We start from the raw sequence: 23,938 nt of genomic DNA on the forward strand, positions 1-23,938 counted from the left end.
CTCTGACCCTGTTTTCCGGGAATGGTTTCAGGCAGGCTCCTTCCGTGCACATAGCTTTCTACGGGGGACAGCCTGGGTGTCCCTCTCTGAGCTCCGTGATCTCCCCGACCCCGCCCCATTAGGGTTCTGGAGTGCCCTACAGCTGCACCACTTCCTCCTTTCTCTACCTGCTCCATCCTCTTTCTCTCGCACACTCACTCAGAGACGTTATGCCTGGGCTCGGGCCCTCTCCGACACTCTCTCTCCCTTCTATACGCCATGCTGGGATCCCCCCCCCGGAACAGCCGCCTCCCCCATTCCTCACCGCCTGGGAGCAAGACTTAAATGTTTCATTTACGGGCCCACAATTGGACCGAATATATACTTGTACTCATACCTCCTCCATCTCCTCCCGCTTACAGGAGGCGGGCTATAAGATTCTCTCTAGATGGTATCGGGTTCCGGTCCGCCTTCACAGAATCTTACCTGAAGTATCTCCCCTGTGCTGGAGAAACTGTGGTGAGGAAGGGACCCTCCTCCATACCTTTTGGAGTTGCCCCAAATTGGTCCCCTTTTGGAGAGAGGTTTGGCGTATTGCCTCGACCTTTACAGACTCTCCTCTGCCTTTCTCTCCGTCGCTGTTTCTCCTGCACATGTCGGACATCCCGCTAAGAGGCTACCGCCGCTCCCTTCTCCGCCATTTGGTCAATGCTGCCAGGGCCTGTATTCCTGCCCTCTGGAGGCAGCAGACCCCCCCTTTCATCTCCATGTGGTTGCGGAAGGTGGAAGACCTTAAATATATGGAGGACCTTACCGCTCAATTACACGACCGGAACTCCAGGTTCTTTCAGACCTGGTACTACTGGGAACAGTTTGCTGAATCTGACGAATACAAGACTCTCATCTCTCAGTGAGCTGCCTCGCCTCTCCCCCACCTCCCCTGTTTGGCTCCTTCCTTTGTTGGTGTGTATGTAGGTTGTCACTGCCCTTTCCCTTTGTGTGTTCCTCTGTGTTGTAGTTTCTCTCCCTTGTCTTCCCCCCCCTTTCTCTAGATGTTACTGCTTCTCCTTCTTTACTATTCCTGAGCGTCAGCTCTTTTCCCTCTCTACATGATGAGATGCGATGATAATCTTGTCAGATCTGTTGGTGGAATAGGGCCTTAGCTGAGGGGCTCAGACCCAATTTACATAAACTCAACAAAATCAACAAGTTTATCAGAGCTAAGGGCTTTATGGCGTCACAGGGCTGTCTCAGAGATCATTCATGCGTGGCTGCAACCAGAGCAAGAGAAAGTACTTCCCGAGGTGCCAATTTTTTGGGAGAGGGTGTGTTGCACCCTCTGAAACAAAGACACTGTACCTAGGAACATTCCACACCGATCAGCACTTTATGGACTGTTTTGGACATGACTGCCACAGTTCACACCAGAGATAAAGATAACGGAAGATGGTGTTAGCACATTCTTTGTAGGAGCCTGACAAGGTCTTGTGAAAGTCAGCAACTGCGTTACTATAGTCAACATCCAGCAACCAGTGCACACTGACTAGCTGGGAGGCCAATAAGAAAAAAATTAAGCGGATTGGGGGCAGTTAGAAAACCAGAAAACCACAGAACTTAGGGGTCTAAAGTGTGGGAAGTAGAGATGAAACTACAGTTCTGTTTGGGTCAGCCATAGGCTGTATCCATGCTTTCCAAGCAGTCAAATGCTGAGCATTGAGGGTTTTGCGAAACCATATTTTCATTCATCTCTAGTGATGTGCAAACTTGCCATTTAACTTCCCAACTCGGCATTTAACTCCCGGTGGCTGTATCCAAATTCTCCAGCCACCAGGAGTCAAATACTGTTGAACCCGAGCGTCAGTCAAGTTTGCTAATCGCTACCCATCTCTAGTGGCAAGACTAGACTAGGGGTTTACCTAGCCACAGAAAATATGGAAAATAGCAACTTATTGGCAGAAGAGCAAAGTGGCAGAGCGATAGGGAATTAATGCAAAAGATATAGGAATTTTGGGAGATGGATCATTTGAAAATAGTAAATTGACCCAACAGTGACAGTAAGAAACGACCATATTTTAGGTTTATTGTAAGGAAGAACAATCATCAGTAAGGTATATGAGGACATAGTGTACAGGGAATTAAAAAAAAAAAAAAAGTAGGTCTAATGCCCTACAGAAATCTTTACAGAGAAGAAAACTCAATTTTGAGGAAAAGTTTCCTAATTTTGATGTCTGTTAACTTGCCAGATCTGAAGTCAAGATGTGTAAAGTTCAGAATGACTTAAGTAATTTGTTGGTCAGGTATTTAGTGGGGATTCTAATATCAGAATGCCAGCAGAATATAGAACAGGGTGGGTCTGTCTTTGGCTTCGGAATAACCACCACCAGTGCTGCATTGAGGGAAGTTGGATAAGCTGGGCCCTGTTAAAGAGGTTGAGTAGAAGACAGGACAACTGAGGGAAGGAACATCTTGGCCAATATAGCAGCATCTTTGGAGAAAAAACACTTTTTGGTCTTATTCACTTGTGGATGATGTTCTCTTTGGATGTAGAACCATGCGTGCTATTCCTCTCCAAGGGATTAGTGACTATAGCAGCTTCTGCAGTGACTAAGTTTGGTTTGTATACAAATGGCAAAAAAAAAGGCTTTCCTAATCAATATCATGTATGCTTCCAATTTCTGTAACAAATTTGATTAAATTGCATTGAATTTAGCTAGTAACATCTTTTGATCAGTTTATATCAAATAAATTCATTGTTTGCTGTAGACCAGTTTGGTTGTGCTCCAGATGAATGATAGTCCGAGATCCCAATCTACCTTTAAAACCCAAAGTAGGGACCAACAGATCTTGATATTAGGCCACCACACTATTGCCTTGTCGTCTCTAACAAATGTGATCAAATATTGTCACAGCGTTCGCTATTGTTTGATTCTGCCTGTCACCACCCTGTTCTAGGAAAATGAATACATGAATCACATAGGGACTACTATTCAGTCAACTTGGGTAGGGCATAGGAAGGAGGAGGCAAAGCCATAGCAAGATAATGTAGAGAAAGTTTTACTAACTGTGTCTAATCACTTCTGATCTAGACCACCAGCTATACACCCAGACCAACAGGAAATTGAGCAGCAAACAGATTTCTATTATTTCTATATTTCGCTTCTTACCAGACCATAATAGAAGACACCAGCCCCTAATTCTCAAATATACAATTTCTGAAAATTCTTTTCTCCTGCTATATTTTCACTTTAATCCACTTTCCCATTGTCTCCTCTCCAGACAAGGCAAAGCTTGTTAACTTATTGCATCTATCCCTGATATCTTATAGAATGTAAACTTATATAGGCAAGGTCTCTCTCTCTCGGGTCGGATCAGTAGATGACACTATATTACTATTTATTGTAGTTTATGAGGAGTAAATGCATTCAGATTATAGATAGCAGACATGAATAAAAGTTTTGCAAAGCAAGCAAAAAGCATCCAGTATATTGAGGGAAGACAGATGGTACCAGACAGGTAAGAGTTAAGAAGCACTGTAAAAACTTTATTTCCTCCCGTCGCCTTGTCCAGTCATGTATGTTTGTATGCGTCACTACGTTTAAGGAGGAGGAAACATGTTACACAGCCCACTGAGCTACTGCATTGTTTGACAAGAGACATATGGCATGAAGCCACTGAGGAGACTGCACTGGCTGTTGTTCAAGAGATCCACAGCCATGACTGAGTAAAGAACAAGCGGAGCCAAGAAATCCTGAGAAATGGAGGTCCTGCTGGTTCTGCTCCTCCTGTCCGTGACTGCCCACAGCATAAACTGTAAGTAGATAGCCATATATATGAAATCTGATTCTCTCAGGTATCACACTCTCAGACATTATCAGGGCATGGCCACCAGCAGCAAGCAGAGGAGTGCAATAAAGTTGTGCAACCATATGATAAAAACTAGAAAATCAGGTTTTACTGTAGTATGGTGATAGCAGAATACACAGTTAACCCATGAATACTGTTAATGTGCGTGTTCATGGATACGTATTGAGGGTCTACTGGAACATGTCAGCCCAGCGTGGAGATATAAAGTAAAGTCAAACCCAAGAAACATGGTAGATTACAAGGAGCCCATTTTATTCCGGTGGTAAATGTAGGTAAATCTAAGTAGGTCTCTGCTCTCAGACCTTACCACAAAAGGGTTTTCCTGAACCTCGACATCTTAAGATTATAACCTATTATCTACCCACAGAATAGGCGATATGTACTGGTTGGTTGGGGGTCTGACCAGTGGGGTCATCACCGATTAAAAGAGTGAAATGAAAGTAACTATACTTATCTTTAGCATTTCCTCTATGAACAAATGAAGCAGTGGCCAAGCATGGTGCTGCACCATTCACTCAGGGGAAAGGGGACCTTCGCTATTGTAATTGGTAGGACTTTTGTAATACCCTGTTTTCCCGAAAATAAGACATCCTATGAAAATAAGGCATAGCGGAGGATTTACAGGATAGCTTAAAATAAGGCATCCCCCAAATCTAAGACCCCCGCCGCCACCAGGGTTATGTCTGGTTATGCTGGTTTGTGATGACAACTATTGTACAGTATACAATAAATATAATTTTTTTTTATTCATCAATAAATGTGAATTCTCCATGGAAAAATAAGACATCCCCTGAAAATAAAACATAGAACATCTTTGGGAGCAGAAATTAATAATACCTTCAAGAACAGGCCATCAATGTTTAATAGGTGGGGGTCCACACACTGTCATCTGACCACAACAATTCCCCGGATACTAATGATTACCATTTTAACTTATACATTTAGATTAAAAGGGATATTAAGTATTTATCAAATTCTTGCCAAAATCCTCATCGACACTAATTTGGAAATTAAAAAAAGGAGGAATTAAAAAAAACAAACAATAGTATAACTTCTCATAAAATCCTCTTCAACCAGTGACATATCAAGTCTTGAAGCAGAATTTCACATGCCTGCAGATTTCTCATTTACATCTATGGGGCGCAGATTCAATGCAGACTTTGAGGCTGAATCCACAATGACATCAGTGTGGAATCTGCCTCCAGGTAAATTCACATTGAGTAATCCAAGAGTCTTTTTTTTTTATAAGCTCCTTTATGAAAGGCAGAGGCATAATCACAGGGGCCAAAAGAATGTCATATTATAATGGGGGTCTACTGGTGTCTGTTACCACTGTGGGGCATCCCTTAGACTTGTGTTCTCCAACTTTTGGAAAACTACAGCTCCCAGCATATTCAAACAGTTGTTAGTCTCTGAGTACTCTGGGCATTATAATTTCTGGCAAATGCATTGAACAGAGTTTAGAAGAGGTAATACGATTACAGCTTCTAGATACCAAAATCCACTGAGCGGCCTTGGAAAGGGGTGGGGGTAGAGGCATTGTAAGTATAGAAAAATAATGTTTTTAAATATCTGCCTTTTTTTTCCCCAAAAACATTTTATTGGTGAACAGACAAAGGAGATATCATTTCTAACAGTAACGACAACGTCATGCATAAGCCCTGACTGAGAGTTCAGAGCGAGTAAAAGGTGTATAAGATACATTTGAAATAATATTATAGCAGGTAACAGCAAAGATTTGAGTGTCTCGCTCCTGTCAGGTTAGGGTATATATGCGACATCATATCAATGGATATATGGCAAACAGTTTTCCTCTATCCCCCCTTCCCAACTCAACCTCACCCCCCAAAAAAGCCCCCCTCCCCTTACCCCATCCCTTCTCGTCCAGATGAAGTAAATATCAAGTAAATCTCCTATCTGGTAGTTGGAAATATCTGCTTTTAAGTACAGAAACACTTACGAAAGACTTCTAATCCATCAACATATGCTAATTTTTTCAGACAAACATTTACAATTGGAGAAAAATCTATCTGAAATTCTGAGGCCAAGGACATTTCGATTGTACCCGGAAATAACAGAACAACTCAATCTTAATGACCTTGATGGAAACTTGGATGATCCATCTAATGATGGAGCCTCTGAAAGTTCAGCAGATCACAGAACCATCAAGCCTCCATCAGTAAAAGCTATTGAGCCTTCATCAGGAAGAAGGGCCTTAGAGCCCCCATCAAGAATGAATGCCTCAAAACCTTTATCAAGACATAGAACCTCGAACCCTAAACTCAGTCAAGGTACTGTATCTTAAAGCCTATATTAAATGTAAGCAAAAACCCGATCGTATTAGTTACTTTGTCGTACTTTTTTTTTTGGTGAATACATTTACCAGAGTTTGGAAAAAGGCAATACGATTACAGCTTATAGATACCAAAAACCTCTGTGAAGCCTTAGGGCCGAATTTCATGGCCCAACACTGCACTGTAAGAGAGCGACAATGTGCTAGATTCAAGAATCTCATACTGAGCTTATTACACGGCTTAAAAACCTTGTATCATGGCTGCATAGACAGTGTTAGTGATCTCTGTGCATCTGTGCAGCCCTTGCTATATTCAGCCATTGGCAGTGCGTTGCATCTGTATTACATTTTAAGGCTGAGTTCACACACAGTATATTTCAGGCAGTATTTGGTCCTTATGTCAGGTCCTCATAGCAACCAAAACCAGGAGTGGATTGAAAACACAGAAAGGCTCTGTTCACACAATGTTGTAATTGAGTGGATGGCCGTCATTTAATGGCAATATTTGCTGTAATCTTAAAACAACGGCCGTTGTTTTGAAACAATGGCAGTTATTTACCGTTATATGGTGGCCATCCACTCAAATTTCACCATTGTGTGAACATAGCCTTTCTGGGTTTTCAATCCACTCCTGGTTTTGGTTGCTATGAGGACCTGACATGAGGACCAAATACTGCCTGAAATATACTGTGTGTGAACCCAGCCTAATTGTGTGTGGGGCGGAACAATGATTTTAAAACAAGTTTTAAGACAGCGATCATCGGCTGACTGTTGTCTCTATAAGGGTGGTATTACACTGGATGATTTTTTGTCGATTAACGATAAACGATCTCAAACGACCGCTATGACAAACAAACTTAAATCGTTCACCCTATTACACAAGATGATTATCGTAAGGGCCCTATTCCACCGGATGATTATCGTTCAGATTATCGTTAAATCGTTCAAATCTAAACGATAATCGTTCGGTTGAAATGCAGTTAACGATTAACGACCGAACAAGAAATCGTTGATCGCTTTATAAGACCTGGACCTATTTTTATTGTTGCTCGTTCGCAAAACGTTCGCATTGAATAAGACATCGCTCGGTCGTTTGCAATAGATACGAACGCAATAGCGAATAAATAGCGAAGAAAAACGATCGCAATTACGATCATAAGTAACGATTATCGTTCCATGGAAATGAGTGAACGTTTTCAGGTCTTTCGCAATAGCGGTCGTTTGAGATCATTAATCGTTAACGATTATGCAAACGATAATCGTCCGGTGGAATAGGGCCCTTACTTACGGTTGTTTCTGCGCTCTTCCTTTCCTGGCTGATAGACCAGAGAACGACCGAACATGTTATTACACCTAACGATGTTCAAACGATTTGTGAACGATCGATGAAAATAGGTCCAGATTCTATCAAGCGATCAGCAATTTCTAGTTGGTCGTTTAATCGTTGCCTACTATTACATGAAACGATTATCTTTTAAATCCGAACAATCTAACAATTTTTTAAACGATAATCGTCCCATGTAATATGGCCCTTACATGGGCAGTACCTGCCTGATTCGGCAGATAATCATCCTGTGTAATGGGGCCCTTGAAAACAGTACAGAGAAAGAATGTTTTGAATGTCATATAAAGGGCATCTAATATATTAACATACACTTAATTTTTCAGGTAAACATTTGAGAGCGGAGAAAAATCAATCGAAAACTGAGGGCCCAAGGACGTTTCGGTTGTATCCCGGAGTAACAGAGCGAGTTAATGACACTGATGGAAACTTGGATGATACATCTAATCATGGAGACTCTGAAAGTCCATCATATAGTGAAACCATTAAGCCTCCATCAGTAAAAGACACCGAGCCTTCATTAGGAAACAATGCCTCAAAGCCTTCATCAAGACATAGCACCTCAAAGCCTAATCCAGACCAAGGTTTCTCAAAGGCTATATCAAATGATAGCAGAAACTTAGTGCCAAGCAAGTCCAATCCTTTGATCAACAATGCTACTTTGTCATACCTTAGAAGTTCTACCAGTACAAAGCTGATTCCAGCCATATACATTATAGTGATCCTTATTGGGATACCCTCCAATGCTATAGTCCTAAAAATGCTCTTCTCTAGAGCCAGAACGGTCTGCACTGCCATATTCTACACCAACCTTGCCATTTCAGACTTACTTTTCTGCCTCATGCTACCATTTAGGGCTGCTTACCACCTCAATGGCAACAACTGGATATTTGGAGAAGGAATGTGCCGCATCACAACCATTTTCTTCTATGGAAACATGTACTGCTCAATCCTTCTGCTTATGTGCATCAGTATCAGTCGCTATATTGCAATAGCCCACCCTTTCATATACCGGAGTTTACCAAAACGGACCTGTGCCCTTCTGATGTGTAGCCTTGTGTGGGTCACGGTTCTCATGTTCATGATACCATTCTTCATAAACCGACAGACGTGCAACTTACGGAAGTATTCCATTATCACCTGTAATGACGTGTATGAAACCTCTGCCGACGCATTTCAGTTCTTTTACTTTATATCGCTAGCCGTCTTTGGATACCTTATCCCATTCACAGTGATTGCATTTTGTTCTTTTTCCATCATAAAAACCTTGGGAAGCTCCAACCAGAAATGGTTTCTCTACCTAAAAATAACCGTGCTGCTTTTGGTTATATTCGCCCTGTGTTTCACTCCAAACAACATCCTCCTTATCATACACCAAGTCAGATATCATTACACTCAACTGGATGACCTGTATGGGAGTTACCTCATTGCTTTGTGTTTCAGCAGTCTGAACAGTTGCCTGGATCCTTTTCTGTACTTTCTTATGTCTGAAATGACTAAACCCACCAATGAATATGTGACGATAAATAAGCTGCCTCAAGAAACTCAAGTAATATTACTTGCTTCCTAGCTGCACAGGTCAGCCTGATTCCATCTGGTCAACCATTATTAGTGCGCCACCTGCTGGTTTCTGACCAAACACTAAATGTGAAAGATGAATACAGCAGTGGCTGCTTGTACATTATAACCAATGTCCAACCCAACAGAAAGTGACATATTGACATTTTGTAGGATTATTCTAGCACTTTACTTAACTTGCCAGTGTATATGAAATTACTGACTTTTTTTTTTTACTTGTTAAAAATATATTAATCTATAGACTATATTTGGTGACTCTTGTACATATGTGACTTCATATAAATGTATTTTCTAAAGAGTTTCTAAAGTTAGCTACTTGTTGCAGTTATTTCCCAACTTTGGAAGTTGGAATAGTTCCATTATAATAAGGGTAAGTCTAAGGCGAGTGGGATAAAGAGTGGTGGTGGTTGTAATGTGGTTCATCTGCAGGTTCATAATATGACTACTATACTATGGGGAAACCATGTGCCTTAAAGGGGTACTCCAGAGGGAAAAAAATATTTTAAATCAACTGGTGCCAGAAAGGTAAATTTCTACTATTTAAAAATCTCCAGTCTTCCAGCTGCTGTATGTCCTGCAGGAAGTGGTGTGTTCTTACCAGTCTGACACAATGCTCTCTGTCCCTGTCAGGAACTGTCCAGAGCAAGTCAGGTTTTTTTTAATAGGGATTTGCTGCTGCTCCGGACAGTTCCCGTCAAAGATAGGTAGCAGTAGAGAACACTTTGTTAGACTGGAAAAAATATACACCAGTTTCTGCAGGACTTACAGCAGCTGATATGTACTGGAAGACTTGAGATTTTTTAAATAGAAGTAATTTACAAATCTGTATGACTTTCTAGCACCAGTTAATTTAAAAACATTTTTTTTATCCCTTCAGGGTAACCCTTTAAAGTTACTTTTATTTGCCAATCCACATAAATGATAACTAAGAGAAAAATGCAAGCCACCCTTGCAACTACTAGAAACCTTGAATATGACATTTCTTCTCTCATTATTCTGTGTTTACATTCATTAGATATTATGTGTCAACAATCCAAGGCAAAATAACAGCATACAACACTATTTTGCCAGTAAAAGAGCAAACACCATGATGGAAATCCAGTGCACTCTATTGGGTGGCATTCATGTCCAGCATTTCTCCAAGAACACAGTGCATTGGACATCTTGTATATTACATACAGCTACATATGTACTACTGAATACAAAAAGTACTATTAGAAAATAAAAAGACACTAAGAAAAAGCAATATGTTTCAGTATAGATTTTAATTATAAAAAAAAAACCATAATGGTATTTATTCCCTTTAGATCGTCACTGTTGTTTCAAACTATTTTCCTCCATGTAAGAGACAGCTCTAAAATCTCGGCTGCTAGGTGTCTCACTTCTGCTCACAATGCTGTGCACTGCCTGTTGCTAGAGAAATTAGACCAGTGTTTCTCAACTTCAGTCCTCAAGACCCACCAACTGGTCATGTTTTGAATTTAGAAAAGGCTCTAGTAACAGGCAGATCAGGACAAATTACAGGTGGTAGGGCAGAGATCTGCCTGTATTTTCTGCAAGTGAGAGCCTGAGAAAGCCTAGGCTATATACCTGCAATCTGCGAGCTGGTCAGCCTGCTGAATATGATCCCCACAGTTCCTAAAAGGTAAATCAAGGCTTCCCTCTGGTCTTGCCTCACTGCTGACCAATGTGTAAATACCAGTGTACCTACTTCCGTAGGTCCCCAGTGCTGCAATGTCATCTCCCCTTCCCTTTAGCTTTTCAGCAGCAGCAACACCTTGGTGCTTAGTAAAACTGTTTTCTAACTATGACCCTGCTGCTTCTATTTCTTTTTTTTCTGCTTACATAGAACTTTGCAAACAAAGTGCATCAGTAACTGCTCTCCCCACCCACTTTGCTGTGCAAACCATCACCCAGCACATTCAGCTGTTCAGTTTAGTACACTTTCTTCAGCAGTATGCCTTGGCACAGCAAAAAGAATGATTGGCCAGTGAAGTAAGGGAAAGAAAGCTCTGTGTGTGCACTACTGGCAAACAGTCCAGCTCTGGTTCCATGAAATGGAGGGAATGACAAATAGCTATGCTTTTAAGAATCTTCTGAAACCACGGATATGGATTAAAGCAAATCTATTATCAGTGGGTGCAGCATTATTTAATATGGGGAGTACTAAATAAGTAAGAACTCTTTGGCTAACAGCAGCGATCAGAGAAAACAATGGACACATTGATCATGAGTCATGTGTCTGTCTGTGAAGTTCACACCGGCTGGTATGGGGTTCGGGCCCAGTCGGGGGTGCCTGCATTCCAAATCACCATAGACAGACAATGTAAAGTGCGGCTGGAGCCACACTTTACAATGTCTGCACTGTCAGGACACAATGTTACTTTTATTTTCAATAAATAATGGCCGGTGTTGCAATGGCCGTTATTTATTGAAAATTTACCTTGTGTGAGCCTAAAATGGATGGACCAACATATATGTAGTTATACACACAGTGGGAGGCAGCGATTGTGTTCTCCTTATACACACAGACTGGGTTCAGACTGGTGTATAAGTGTTTTTCTCATTGGTAGCTTTTATTAGCCAAGCAGCACAATATATTTGTGTAACACACAGGACAGCATGGCCTGATGACAGATCTGCTTATTAAAGGCTTATGTCTGAATAGGCTGTTTCCATGTACTATAATGAGTTAGCAGATGGAAAGGTTAGGAACTACATCTGTATACAATGTAGCAATCTGCTAGCAATGCGCTCAGAGGCCCAAGGTGACAAGAACTAGCACGCTCACACTGTAAACACTGAATTCCTGCACTATTAGTGTCAAGTGCTAGAAAAGGAAGAAATAGAAAGAAATGGAAGAAACGTGCAGGCAAAAGTGACTGTACATGGGACACCATCCTGTGCTGTCATTTATCTTCACCTGGCTGCAACTATATTCATTTATTATTATATCCACTGATTTATATCGTAATAAATAATTATTTAGAACAATTCAAACTTTTTTTCCTGTTTGAATGTTGGATTGGGAATGGTGATAGTTTTGTTGTTTTTGATCTCCTGTCAAACGGGTATTATCTAGACTAATATAGTTATACTTGTAGAGTTCATCAAGGTAAATATTTTTGCAAATACAATCATTTAGCAAACTTGTTTCCTCCTCCTAATCATTGTCTAGGTTACAGACAACCACTCTGCTCTAAAAGCAGTGGTCTGGTGGATGTATATATAGCTACAGTATACATATTTATTTATTTATATTATACAGTATATATACACTATGGCCAAGATTTATCAAACGGTGTAAAATTCTTGGCCTGTATAGAGTCCAACCCTAAGACTAGGTTCATACCTTGTTTTCTGCTCTTCTGTATTGGGTTATAAATGGGGAAACCTGTCCAAAAGTGATGCTGACACACATCTTAACGTGTTACTCATTGACTCTATGTCTCTGTTTATATAGTTGTATGGGGCCCAAAAGTGTGGTTTCAGTCCTGCCCAAACATAGTGCACTTTTTTTTATATATCATGTGCCTGAGCAGCACTATACATAAAAAATACCCATTTACCCCATTAATGTTTCAAATACTGACCGCATACAAGAAAGTAGTTATCATCAATCTCGGCTTTTAGTCCTACTGTAATATATAAAATCCATGTATGACAGATGGAAAAGTATAAGAAGTACAAGAAGTCTAACAGCGTCCAAGCAGAATAATCTTCAATGCTTTATTATGGAAACAAGTACAAGGACGATGTTTCTAGTGTTTGTTAAGTATGCTGGTTGAAACATTGTACTTTGTTCCATAAAGACTTGAAGATTATTCTACTCGGATGTTGTTGGACTCCTTGCATCCTGTTCTTTTATTCTCTCATTAGGATTGTGGACTACCAGCATGCATCTCTTATTACTTGCATATTAGATTGAATGGTGCTATTGTACTCCTTGCTTTATTTGTGAGATGGGAAAGTATGGTTAATAGAAATGAGCGAACCTCGAGCATGCTCGAGTCCATCTGAACCCGAACATTCGGCATTTGATTAGCGGTGGCTGCTGAACTTGGATAAAGCTCTAAGGTTGTCTAGAAAACATGGATACAGCCAATGACTATATCCATGTTTTCCACATGTTATCCAACTTAAGCAGCCACCGCTAATCAAATGCTGAACGTTCGGGTTCGGATGGACTCGAGCATGCTCCAGGTTCGCTCATCTCTAAACGTTAATGCTACTCATGTTATATCCTGGTAACTTTGACAATAATATTTATGACTAGAACACAGTACAGTGAAACCTGCCGAGCAGACCACTTCTTTGAGAAGACCCCCCCCCCCCCCCCCTTTCCAGATCGCTTTTTTTTGCGACCGATTTTATAACCATTATTTCCTATGGACACTGCCTCTCTTTGAGAAGACCACCCTCTAATCCAACCAAAGGGGATTTTGTAGTTGACGACCCCCATAAAAAGACCAGAAGCAGGACTTACATGTTAAAATTGCTCCCCGAAAGCTCTGACAGGGCCATGATGAAGAAGGAGGAAGCGTTCTAGCAGGATGTGAAAGGGAGGAGGGTGAAAGGCGGAGGCATGGCTGAGCTGGGAAGAGGAAGAAGGAGCGCCATAGCCTCCAGGAAAAGCACCCAAAGTGAAGCTGTGCAGGTAGCAGCTCCAGTAGCCACCAGGACCCCCCAAACTGACCCCCTTTCTTTTCCTGGTAATTAGAAGCTGTCTGCGTGTTCCGTGCTGGGTTCCGGCTATCAGTGATAGCCGGGGCCCGCCACAACTGTCAGCACTTTGCTGACAGTTAACGCTATAAATGCACAACCTATGCAGCATCTATAGGGCTGCAGAGAGAATTCTCTCTGTTCACCAGCAGGGCCCTGTGATATGATAGCAGAGACATGATGGTAGCCAAGGACAGAGGCCACAGAGAGAGGGGAGGGCTGGCAGAGTACACTCCTGCAACTTCTGCCCGCCCTCCCCTTCTATACTGTATTCAGTTCCAAGAATAGTTTTAGGGCTGGGCAATACTTTTCATTTGTAAGGATGTATGAAAAAAGTTCATAATCCAGTCCTGTTTGCTGTATGAATGGCGTCTCATTAGACACATGATAAAATACATAACCTCCATCACTTCTTCCATCATTATATTTGTATACATGTATCCTGTACATGTTCCTGCTTCAATTAGACACTTAATTCTGCATTTTCTACACATTGTTCTACATTGAGAAGACCACCCCCATAAAAGACCGATTTTTTGTGCAAAATTGGGTGATCGGCTCATAGAGGTTTCACTGTATTCATAAGATGAGTTTTTTCCCGTCTCATATGTTGCAGTCTGCTAGCAAACCACCAGATGGCAGCAGATACCAAAGCAGGAAATAAATGGCCATAAAAAATAAAGGGAGAAAAACATCTTTAGAAAAGGAAAGGAACATTTGCACGTGTGAACACAGATGTGAAAAATTATACAATGTTGTTCCCAAAAGATCTATCCTAATATGCTATCACAGGAACTAAGTTTATATTAATTACACTAATAGTATACATGGGGTCTTCAACACTTCCCTTCATTACTATAAGAAGCAAACACATGTACTGAGCCAATAATAGGTCCTTGTTTCCATGGAGCCTGATGAAGAGACATGTTATGGAGACACTGATGAAAAATATATCTATATATACAACATTCACTGTGCTAATAGATATATATATATAGGCTGCTGTTCTGTTTATTTCCAAGAAAGCAAGATGTCCTTGATCCTTACACACAAGTGAATATAAAATCAGAATTGCGATGTTGGGCAACCTGGGAAACGAGTAAGTCACGTTCATGGAATTAAGGTAGAAAAACAAGTAAATGTTCACATTGAGAAATGTCTACAGATCTGAGCAACTGGGAATTAAAGGGGGTGCCAGCTTTTAGGAACCCCTTTTTTTTCGGAATCATCTCCATTATATAACCTAATCACAGGGGGCATCAGTGCTCCTTTATATACTGTGGACAGGGGCGTAGCCAGTACTCATGTACAGGGCCCCATTGATCCTGTCCGGCGGGGGGCTGTGGGGGTCAGTGTTGAGGTGCTGAAGCAAGTCACAGCCTTGGTGGGGTGAGAGGCATGATCCCTGGTCTCCTAGGCCTCAGGCATCTGGAGACCAGACGTACTTTTTCTAATAATAAGGCTGTACATTCTTGTTTACCATAATAGTAATGATGACATATATAAGACATACGGACATGGTTTTCAGTAAGCCTTACTATGCTGAACTTTTGGTTACTTTGCAGCTGTCATCCTACAGTACACAATTCCATATAAACAAGCTGCACCTAATATATGCTTTATGAATTTAAGAACGCACCGTCATATATAACAAACTATGCAATTTCCATCTTCCCCTATATGCAATGTCCACTTTCATGAAGTGGTGGCTTATCATTAGGACATATAGCAGGGGTCTGGCCTTTTGGAACTGCCTTTGTGCCAGAATATAAAAAGGCTGCACCATTGATGTTAGGCATGGCCTTATTTTTCCTCTACAGCAATATTCCTGGCCCCAGCTGTGCAGGGGAGTGCAACATGCTCCATTCAGATGGTACTATGTTGTAATTTTAGACTTGGAAAGTGTCCAGGAGTTACACAGCACAAGAAAGACAGAAGAGACCTCAATTTTCTTAATGTTTTGGCTTTCCAGGAGTCTCAGGTGTCAGACCCCCACCACTCATAATGGTACTTCAGGTAGGCTGGCCCGCCCCCAGTGGGAGAGAATTCCCTCCTCTGTATGACGCGGCTCCATTCATTCTAATGGAGCCGCGTCATACAGGGGAGGGAGTTTCCTCCCACTGGGGGCGGCTCGGCCTACCTCCAGTGCTTGAGCACTGGTCGGTTCCGGTGCATAGAACGATCCGTCGGTTCGGATTAAAGAGGATGTACCTGGTGGTACATCCTCTTTAAAAGGAAACTATCAGCAGGTTTGTGAAAACAAACCTGATGATATCTCCATGCAGCCATGTACCTCTCTCTTTCCAACGCTGACCTTCTTTTCGTTGTCAGTCCCAACGTTTTCAAGAACTTTAATAAAAAAGAAATATGTAAATGAGCCTGTTAGGAGCACGGGGGGGGGGGGGGCTCTGCTGTAGGCCGGTAGTTAAAGTGACCAAAGGAGATAGCGGGTGGGCCAAGGAATGCCCCCAGGGCCCCTAACAACCTTATTTACAGATTTCTTTTTGAATAAACTTTTTGAAAACTGTGGTACTCTGGAAGACGAGTGTGACGTCTTTTGACCAAATCTTTATGACGACATAGTCTGAATGCTATTCAACTATATTATGTAGACACATGGTAGCCGAAAGATTGGCGCCACCATTGTAACTCAGCCCCCCTGCACCTGGAGTTTGGGGACGCCTATACCAGGGGGTCCTGTACTTAGTATAGGCAGGGACAGTGTAGTCATGTATATATATATGTATAGAACCTTGTATGTCTGTCTTTGTTTGTGTACCACATCTTTTTGTAATAAATTCATCCACACATGATAAAGAATGGTTATACAGTTTCCTTGTTGTTGAAAACTGCCTAATTCTATATGTGACTGTAGACCAAGTTTGACATTATATCGGTACACAGTTTGACCAATTTAGAGTATTTTTCTGAAAACTGCTGTACTGAGAAAGAAAAGACTGACGCTGGAAAGATGAGGGAGATATAGTTGCACGAACCTGCTGATAGTTTCCCTTTAATGTATTCTGATTAGTCAGACCTTTAATAATTATTACAATACAATAATTGCATTACTACCTAATATATCTTGGGGTCAGCTTTCGTAGGATGACCATTCACAGCAAAGATTTAGATGGTTTATAAGGTATAGATGGATACAGTGGTAAGGAAAGCTATGGATGGAAAATGACTTGGCTTGGCTTGTGCTAATAGCTTGGCTGTGACTGGTTCATTCTACAAGCCTATTATACGGAGTATAAACCAAACACATACCTTGCACTTCTGAACCCTGGCCTGCTGCAGAAGATCATGGTAATGCCAAGCGTTTTCTGGTAAAACTGATTGAAGTTTGGCACTTGGCGCCAAAAGTGCTTGTAGCGTATTCTCTGGAACACCCTGTTCGAGGGCTTCATTAATGATACCAATGGCAATGATCCCTAAAAAGGAACAATGATGGTAACAACTACATACATCTGTGACCTGCAACTAAGAGGTCACTTAAAGGTTTAGAAAATCCATTACTTACGTTCATTTTCATCCTGGACTTCCCTATTCACTACATCAACGTAGTTCTGGATTTCATTCCAGTTTAAATAGCTCTGTCCCTGTGCTGCCGCTTGCTTCTTACTGGATACCAGTGTACTGATGTAACTAAAGATCAAGAAAGAAAAGATTCATGGAATCAATGATTTATCATGTTTTCTATTATACTATCCGACAGGGCAAAATTATAATGGAAAGATTTGCACCGTTCCTGTGTTTTTTAATCCACTCCTGGTTTGGTTCAAAAGAGACTGACCAAAAAGACTCACAAAAGTACTATGTGTAAGCAAAGCCTTAAACTGTGTAAGGAAACGCCTCTTTGACAGGGAATTGTTAACAGATAGTCAATGTATTCATAAATACTCAGATGAAAAAACAGAAGTGCACTATACAGAGCAATGAAAAAGATGCTACGTATAAGTATTTATTAAAGTAAGTGACTATAGGGAACAAGTCCTCTTTAAATCAACCATCTGATGAGAGTCATTGGACAGCTATGCCTTGCACTTGACCTTCAGCACTGCCACAACAACAAAGAGTGTGCGGTTGAGTCTGCAACACAGATCAACCAGAAAGGCCTGTTCTCAAAATCATGGCGGGGTCACAATAGACGTCAGCGATCTTATGTTCTATCTTGTGAATATGGATGAAGTTTTTGGGTGGTAAAACCTACTTAATGTCTATTATAATCCACTGTCATAGTGGGATTTGACTTCCAAAACAATGGATGATCTTTGGATGTGCTTGTGTTCATATTATTGACATATCAAAATAAAGAAGGCATAGCTGTACAAAGAAACAGTTCCTACTGAGCGACAAGTACAACAACAAACATATCTAATAGACATACGTTTTCTGGCATACTGACAATTAAGGATTATACCAAGATTAAAAGTTTGCCCTATCTGGATGATTGGTGGGGCTCTGGTTGCAGGGACCCCTACCAATAATGAGAATGGAAATCCATTGTTCCACAAATGAATGGAGGGAGAGGACACCATTCATTCGCTATGGGACTGACAAAATTGGCTAAGCGTTGTACTGAGCGTTCCATTAGTCATTAGGATAAGAAACAGCCATCCTACAGAGAACAACTGCACTAGGAGTCATTTCCAATGTACTTCCCCTTTAAGCACCCTTATATAGCTTATATCAGTATTTTGGATGGTGGGTGGTTTATACCTACCGCTGCATGTTGTCTTCTTCCAGATTATTGAGACCTATGGCTGGACTAACAAGCTGATTGTGGACCGAGCTTACATCATTTGTTTCCAAAGCTTGATTCACTAGTGCAACAGCAGACAACATCTCCACAGCAATATACAGCTCCTCTTGTGTCAGGTGGTTCTAGAAGCACAAAGTATATACTGACAAGTCATATATAGCGATTATATGAACACAGGTTCAATTGTCTATTAGGATGTAACATGAACTATTTGAGGGGTGTTATTTTATAGGATTCAATTAAAGGGTATTCCCTATTATCAGTAAGATTAAACCATAGATATTTTTGTAATATACTTCTTGTATCAATTCCTCTTGGATCTTTACCTGCAATAGGAACCAGACAAGACACTATTCACATAAATGCTGGGGGAAAAAAAAAATCTAACATACACTTACCCTCCTGGCTGGGTATTGTGGCACACCAGTCCCTGCTGTGCGGCCACCTTCAGGTTCAGGGTCACAATGTCATAGGCCCACCCTGCAAACCTATGGGGCTGCATCTGTGTTACCACTTCTATACTGACAAAATAAGCCCGTGGCGCTAAAACCTCACCCCCTTCTTGGCATATGCCTCAAAATTTGATTCTTTTTACTTCCTTTAATCCATTTTTTTAAATAATAGAAGTCAATTGAAAAATGGATCCAAACAGATGCATACAATTGCTTCTGTTTTTCCCCTAAAACAGATACGTTAAATGAACTCCAAAAACGCAATGTGAACCCAGCTTAAGGCTGGGTTCACACTACGTATATTTGAGGCTGTATATTTGAGGCTGTATAGCAACCAAAACCAGGAGTGGATTGAAAACACAGAAAGGATCTGTTCACACAATGGTGAAATTGAGTGGATGGCCGCCATTTAATGGCAAATATTTGCCATTTATTTTGCCATTTTGGTTGCTATGAGGACCTGACATGAGGACCAAATACAGCCTGAAATATACATAGTGTGAACCCAGCCTCAAGGAAATAGTAGCTGGTATAACACTAAATAAATGCACATCACTATGGTTTGTCCACACATGTTATCTCTTACCGCAGGATTTTGATTTTGGAGACTCAATAGTTCATTCTGATATAACGTCTCGGCAAATGGGTAGACGGCGGGCATGTGCGCCTCGGGAAGCTGCAGAGCCGCCAGGGTCTGGGAGGCATCTCCATTACGAATGGCATGATTTATTTTGTCCACAGCTCCTAGCACTAGATTACAGTACATCAAAAATAAAGATTAGATTGGTATAAAACAGAGACAGGTATACTTACCCAGGAGACATACTAGATTGGAGAAATACTGACATTATTAAAATATCTAAGCATTATAGATGGAAGTGAGGTCAAACATGAGATTCTAGACCTAAAATCACAACCAACCACCAATTATGAAACCATGATATTGTAGGTTGAATGAACGGTGAGCATTAAGAAATGCTCCAGGGGCTTGCAAGTTTCCTGATTACTATTATAGTACATAGCAGAAACAAATCAAGGATTTATGATACCCAAAAAGCAAGCTGGTGCATGGCTTCCCGATCAATCTAAATCTAAGGGAGCTATTACACCAGCAGATTGTCTGACTGATTTTTTTGAGCCAAAGCCAGGAATGGACTATAAACAGAGAACAGGTAATAAAGGAAAGACTGAAATTTCTCCTCTTTTCAAATCAATTCCTGGCTTTGGCTTAAAAAAATCTGTCAGATAATCTGTTGGTGTAATAGGGCCCTTAGTCTACAAGTGCGGGTACCTGTGCTTTTCATATTTTGAGATGTGTTAGTGATACAACATGCTACAGAATCACTACCTCCATGTGTCAACTATACTCTGCACAGACTTTACAATGTAGAGTGCAGTCAGAAAGTCTTTAGACCCTTTCACTTTTTTCACATTTTGTTATCTTATAGCCTTGTGTTATTGTAGATTTACCCACCACATATGCTGGAAGTTTGTTCCAAGCTCACCTACTCTTTCAGTAAAGTAATATTTTCTCACGTTGCTTCTGATCTTTTCTCCAACTAACCTCTCACTGGGCCCCCTTTCTTTCTTGTTCCCCCCCCCCCCTAAAAACACCTCCCTCCTGAACCCTTTTTTTTTAGTCCTTTAACAAATTTAAAGGTTTTCATCATGTCCCCCCTTTCTTCTTTCCTTCAGAATATACTGATTTTAATCCTTAAATCTTTCCTGATATGTTTTATGCCTGACACCCTCCACAATTTTTGTATCCACTCTTTGGACTAGTTCTATTTTATCAATATTGTTTTTCGGTGAGGTCTCCAGTCTCCGCTCATCAATCTGCACTTAATGCCTTCATAAGACATTTTGAAAAGCTAAAATTGTTAGAAAATTTAAATCTTAGCTTTGAGAGGCCTTCCAGTTCTCTAGCTGTGGTAATTTAAGTTATCTTGACATAATTTGAAAAGACACAGCTGCATAAGCAAAAAAATAAAAAAAACAAGCCATGAGGAGGAAAGAACTGCTTGTAGAGCTCGGAGGCAGCCTTGTGTAGAGGAACAGATCTAGAGAAGGGGGCAAGAATTCCAGAGAGCACAGTGGCCTCCATAACTCAAACACATGAGGTTTGGAAATTTTAGCACAAGGTAGAAACAAAAACTGTGAAGGGTGAGAAGACTTTCCAAATGCATTGTATCTTATCTGTAAAAGACTTAAAGCATATTCACATGCTGATGATTATAGGTGTCATCAAGTGTTGACTATGACCCATGCCCAGCTTGCTTCTGAGGGTGCACCTCACAATGGGGGGGGGGATCCCTGGGCTTGGGGATTACAGTAGCCAAACCATTTCAGTATGATATTCACATAGTGTAAATTCACTTAACAAAATTAGCAATTCACAGCAAATTACTGTACATCCACTCCTGTGTAACTGTAGATCCTGTATAGATTCATCTATTGACAGTGGGAAAAATTAGATATGTACAACTTAGACTCACACGCTCACAGCCAGACCTGCACCAGGCAGCGGTGTTAGTACGTCTAGGTTAGCACAGTGCGCTTGGGTTCAAGTTCAGCGAGCAATGCAATGTGATCTTCAAGGGGACAATTAACACAATACTCATGCAGACAAGGCGCACAGGAATGGAGGGGCACAGAAGCGAGGTGCTAGATCTAGAAGCGCATGGTTGGCACTTTGCAAGTTAGTGGAAACATAAAAGACTATGAATTACAATATAGAAAAGTAGACATTATATGTTATGGAATGTCAATGTCTTCACGTGACCATGAAATACTGAAGATTCATAATTCATTAAATGTATCCACCAAGTAAAAGGCATAATAGAGAAGAACATAAGATGGAACAGGATTGGTTGTCTCCAGTTTATCCAAACAGATTCTGTTCATCAATTTACATTTAAAACACACATTTTATTATTCTGTAGATGTAAACTGTGAAGAGAACACACTTTACATGAAACAGCAATATAATGCTCCCTTCAGTCCTTAAAGAGACACCCTCCTCAATGTCACTGAACGCTAAAGAAATATAAGACTAGGATCGTTAAGGGGTTGTCTTAGTTTATAATCCAGGCTGCATTTACTATTCTAAAAGATCCAGAGCTGAAATCTGTGAGTATGGTTTTTTTTTAAACCCTCCCAACAGAAAAAGGGTCAGGGTAAGTGGACGCCCTACTCTCTTTCTTACTAGATGGCTCCATGTTCCCGATGGGACACCGAATCCATTTCCACCGCTCTCAAGTATGAGGACTGAAAGCAGGTTTCCCTATGTAACTCTATTAGCGTCAATTAGAGTTACATTTAGAAAGTGACCTCTAGTACAGACAAAACCTTCTGTGTAAATCGGCTGTAATCGGATGAGATGGAGAGTAAGAGACAAGTTTACCCTTGCCCTACTTATACCAGGAGGGAAAAAAAACTTTTGCCTAGAGTTACCCTTTAAAGAACAGTATAGGCTGTCATTGTTTGACTAGTGGGTGTCTGACCCTTGGAACACCTGTCAGTCACAAGACTGGAAAGAACCGCGCTGCAGTATTGAGCACAGTACATGTCAGCCATGTGTACTCACTGGATCACCACAATTCCTTCTTTATACTAGTCAGGACAGGTCCCGGGAGGTCAGACCCCATTAAAGGGGTTATCCAGCGCTACAAAAACATGGCCACTTTCTTCCAGAGACAGCACCACTCTTGTCTCCAGTTTGGGCGGGGTTTGCTGCTCAGTACTACTGAAGTGAATGGAGCTTTACAAACTGCACCTTAACTGGAGACAAGAGTCGTGTTTTCTCTGAAAGAAAGAGACCATGTTTTTGGAGCACTGGATATAACCCCTTTAAACATTCACAAATTATTAAATAATGGAAAATCCAGCAGAATCTTAAATACAACCCTGGACCATAATACAGACTCCATCATATGCGATACAATGCATTTACAAATGTGCACTTAGTTCTATATGTAGGCTGCAAAGAATAAAGACTAATGCTTATGTTTTTTGAATCACTATTTAATGGCGTGATCTCATTTTTCAGGTATGAAAGGAGCAGTAATATTGCAATATGGCTGATGCGTGATCTGTAAAGCAATTTCAGCAGTTACAGTCACTAAACAGCTGAAAAAGCTGTACACACTGAAACAAAGAAACATTAACTACCTGATACATAAAGAATACTCCCAATACTGCATAAAGTGGTCATTGGAGCAATTGCAACACTGAGAAGGACAGTAACAGAAACATTTATTGGTGTTTTATTAATCAGCTACATTTTCCGCATGCACTAAATATGGAGATTTAGACTCAGGTGTAGGACACACAGTCATTTCGGTGGTTACTCACTAAGCACATGAGCCTCAGCTTCATTATTGGCAACACTAACTTCTTTCTGAATCTCGCTTTTGTCAAGAGAACTGGGGACACCTGCTTTCTGGGATCGGGAAAAGAGAAACCTTCAGGTTAATGTTACTGGACTTTTTGTGTTTCTTACGATGCACATGATGATCAATGACGACATTTTACAATATAATCTCCAACATTTCAAGTTTGAAATTCAGATCTGCATAAAATGTTGAGCAATTTTGCAGATATTTTTATTCTTTTACACAACATTTTTCTCCACTCTTGATATTTAGAGCTGCTGATTTTGCTGGTTGCCCTTGGAAACAGACAACAGCTCAGGCGTAATCTGTAGTCAGACATGTGACATTACAGATCTGTTCAACGGTTATCTACAACACTACGAAGCCTTGATTCTCTAATAACAGGCAGCTGATAGAATTTATTATTTATGTCTGGATGAGAACAGAGAAGAAACCATGAGACAGATCTTGTTGGTAAAATATGCCTCTCTATTTGATGATTGGAAAAACATGGCTGCTTTTGTCCAATAACAGCACCACACTGGTCCACAGGTTGTGTGTTGTACTGGA

The 23,938-nt window shown here is 40.9% G+C and overlaps 2 protein-coding genes across 3 annotated transcripts in view; one reads left to right on the forward strand and one right to left on the reverse strand.

The window, feature by feature from the left end:
• Positions 1-23,938, reverse strand: part of IQGAP2 (IQ motif containing GTPase activating protein 2) — a 195,886-nt gene that overhangs the window by 51,672 nt on the left and 120,276 nt on the right. The window contains exons 11-15 of one of the 2 annotated variants that reach the window (XM_069962768.1): positions 23,349-23,436; positions 19,582-19,745; positions 18,505-18,665; positions 17,302-17,426; positions 17,049-17,212 (exon numbers count right to left, since the gene is read on the reverse strand). In XM_069962768.1, coding sequence (XP_069818869.1) covers positions 17,049-17,212; positions 17,302-17,426; positions 18,505-18,665; positions 19,582-19,745; positions 23,349-23,436 — 702 coding nt within the window. The remainder of the gene's footprint in view (positions 1-17,048; positions 17,213-17,301; positions 17,427-18,504; positions 18,666-19,581; positions 19,746-23,348; positions 23,437-23,938) is intronic. The other variant, XM_069962769.1, reaches the window with a different exon arrangement.
• Positions 3,540-12,145, forward strand: F2RL2 (coagulation factor II thrombin receptor like 2). Its single transcript, XM_069962770.1, has 3 exons — positions 3,540-3,789; positions 5,844-6,134; positions 7,805-12,145. The coding sequence occupies exons 1-3, from the start codon at positions 3,735-3,737 to the stop codon at positions 9,046-9,048; spliced, it is 1,590 nt and encodes a 529-aa protein (XP_069818871.1). The 5' UTR covers positions 3,540-3,734; the 3' UTR covers positions 9,049-12,145.

The sequence above is a fragment of the Dendropsophus ebraccatus genome, chromosome 3 (assembly GCF_027789765.1).
Source record: "Dendropsophus ebraccatus isolate aDenEbr1 chromosome 3, aDenEbr1.pat, whole genome shotgun sequence".
Taxonomy (NCBI): Eukaryota; Metazoa; Chordata; class Amphibia; order Anura; family Hylidae; genus Dendropsophus; species Dendropsophus ebraccatus.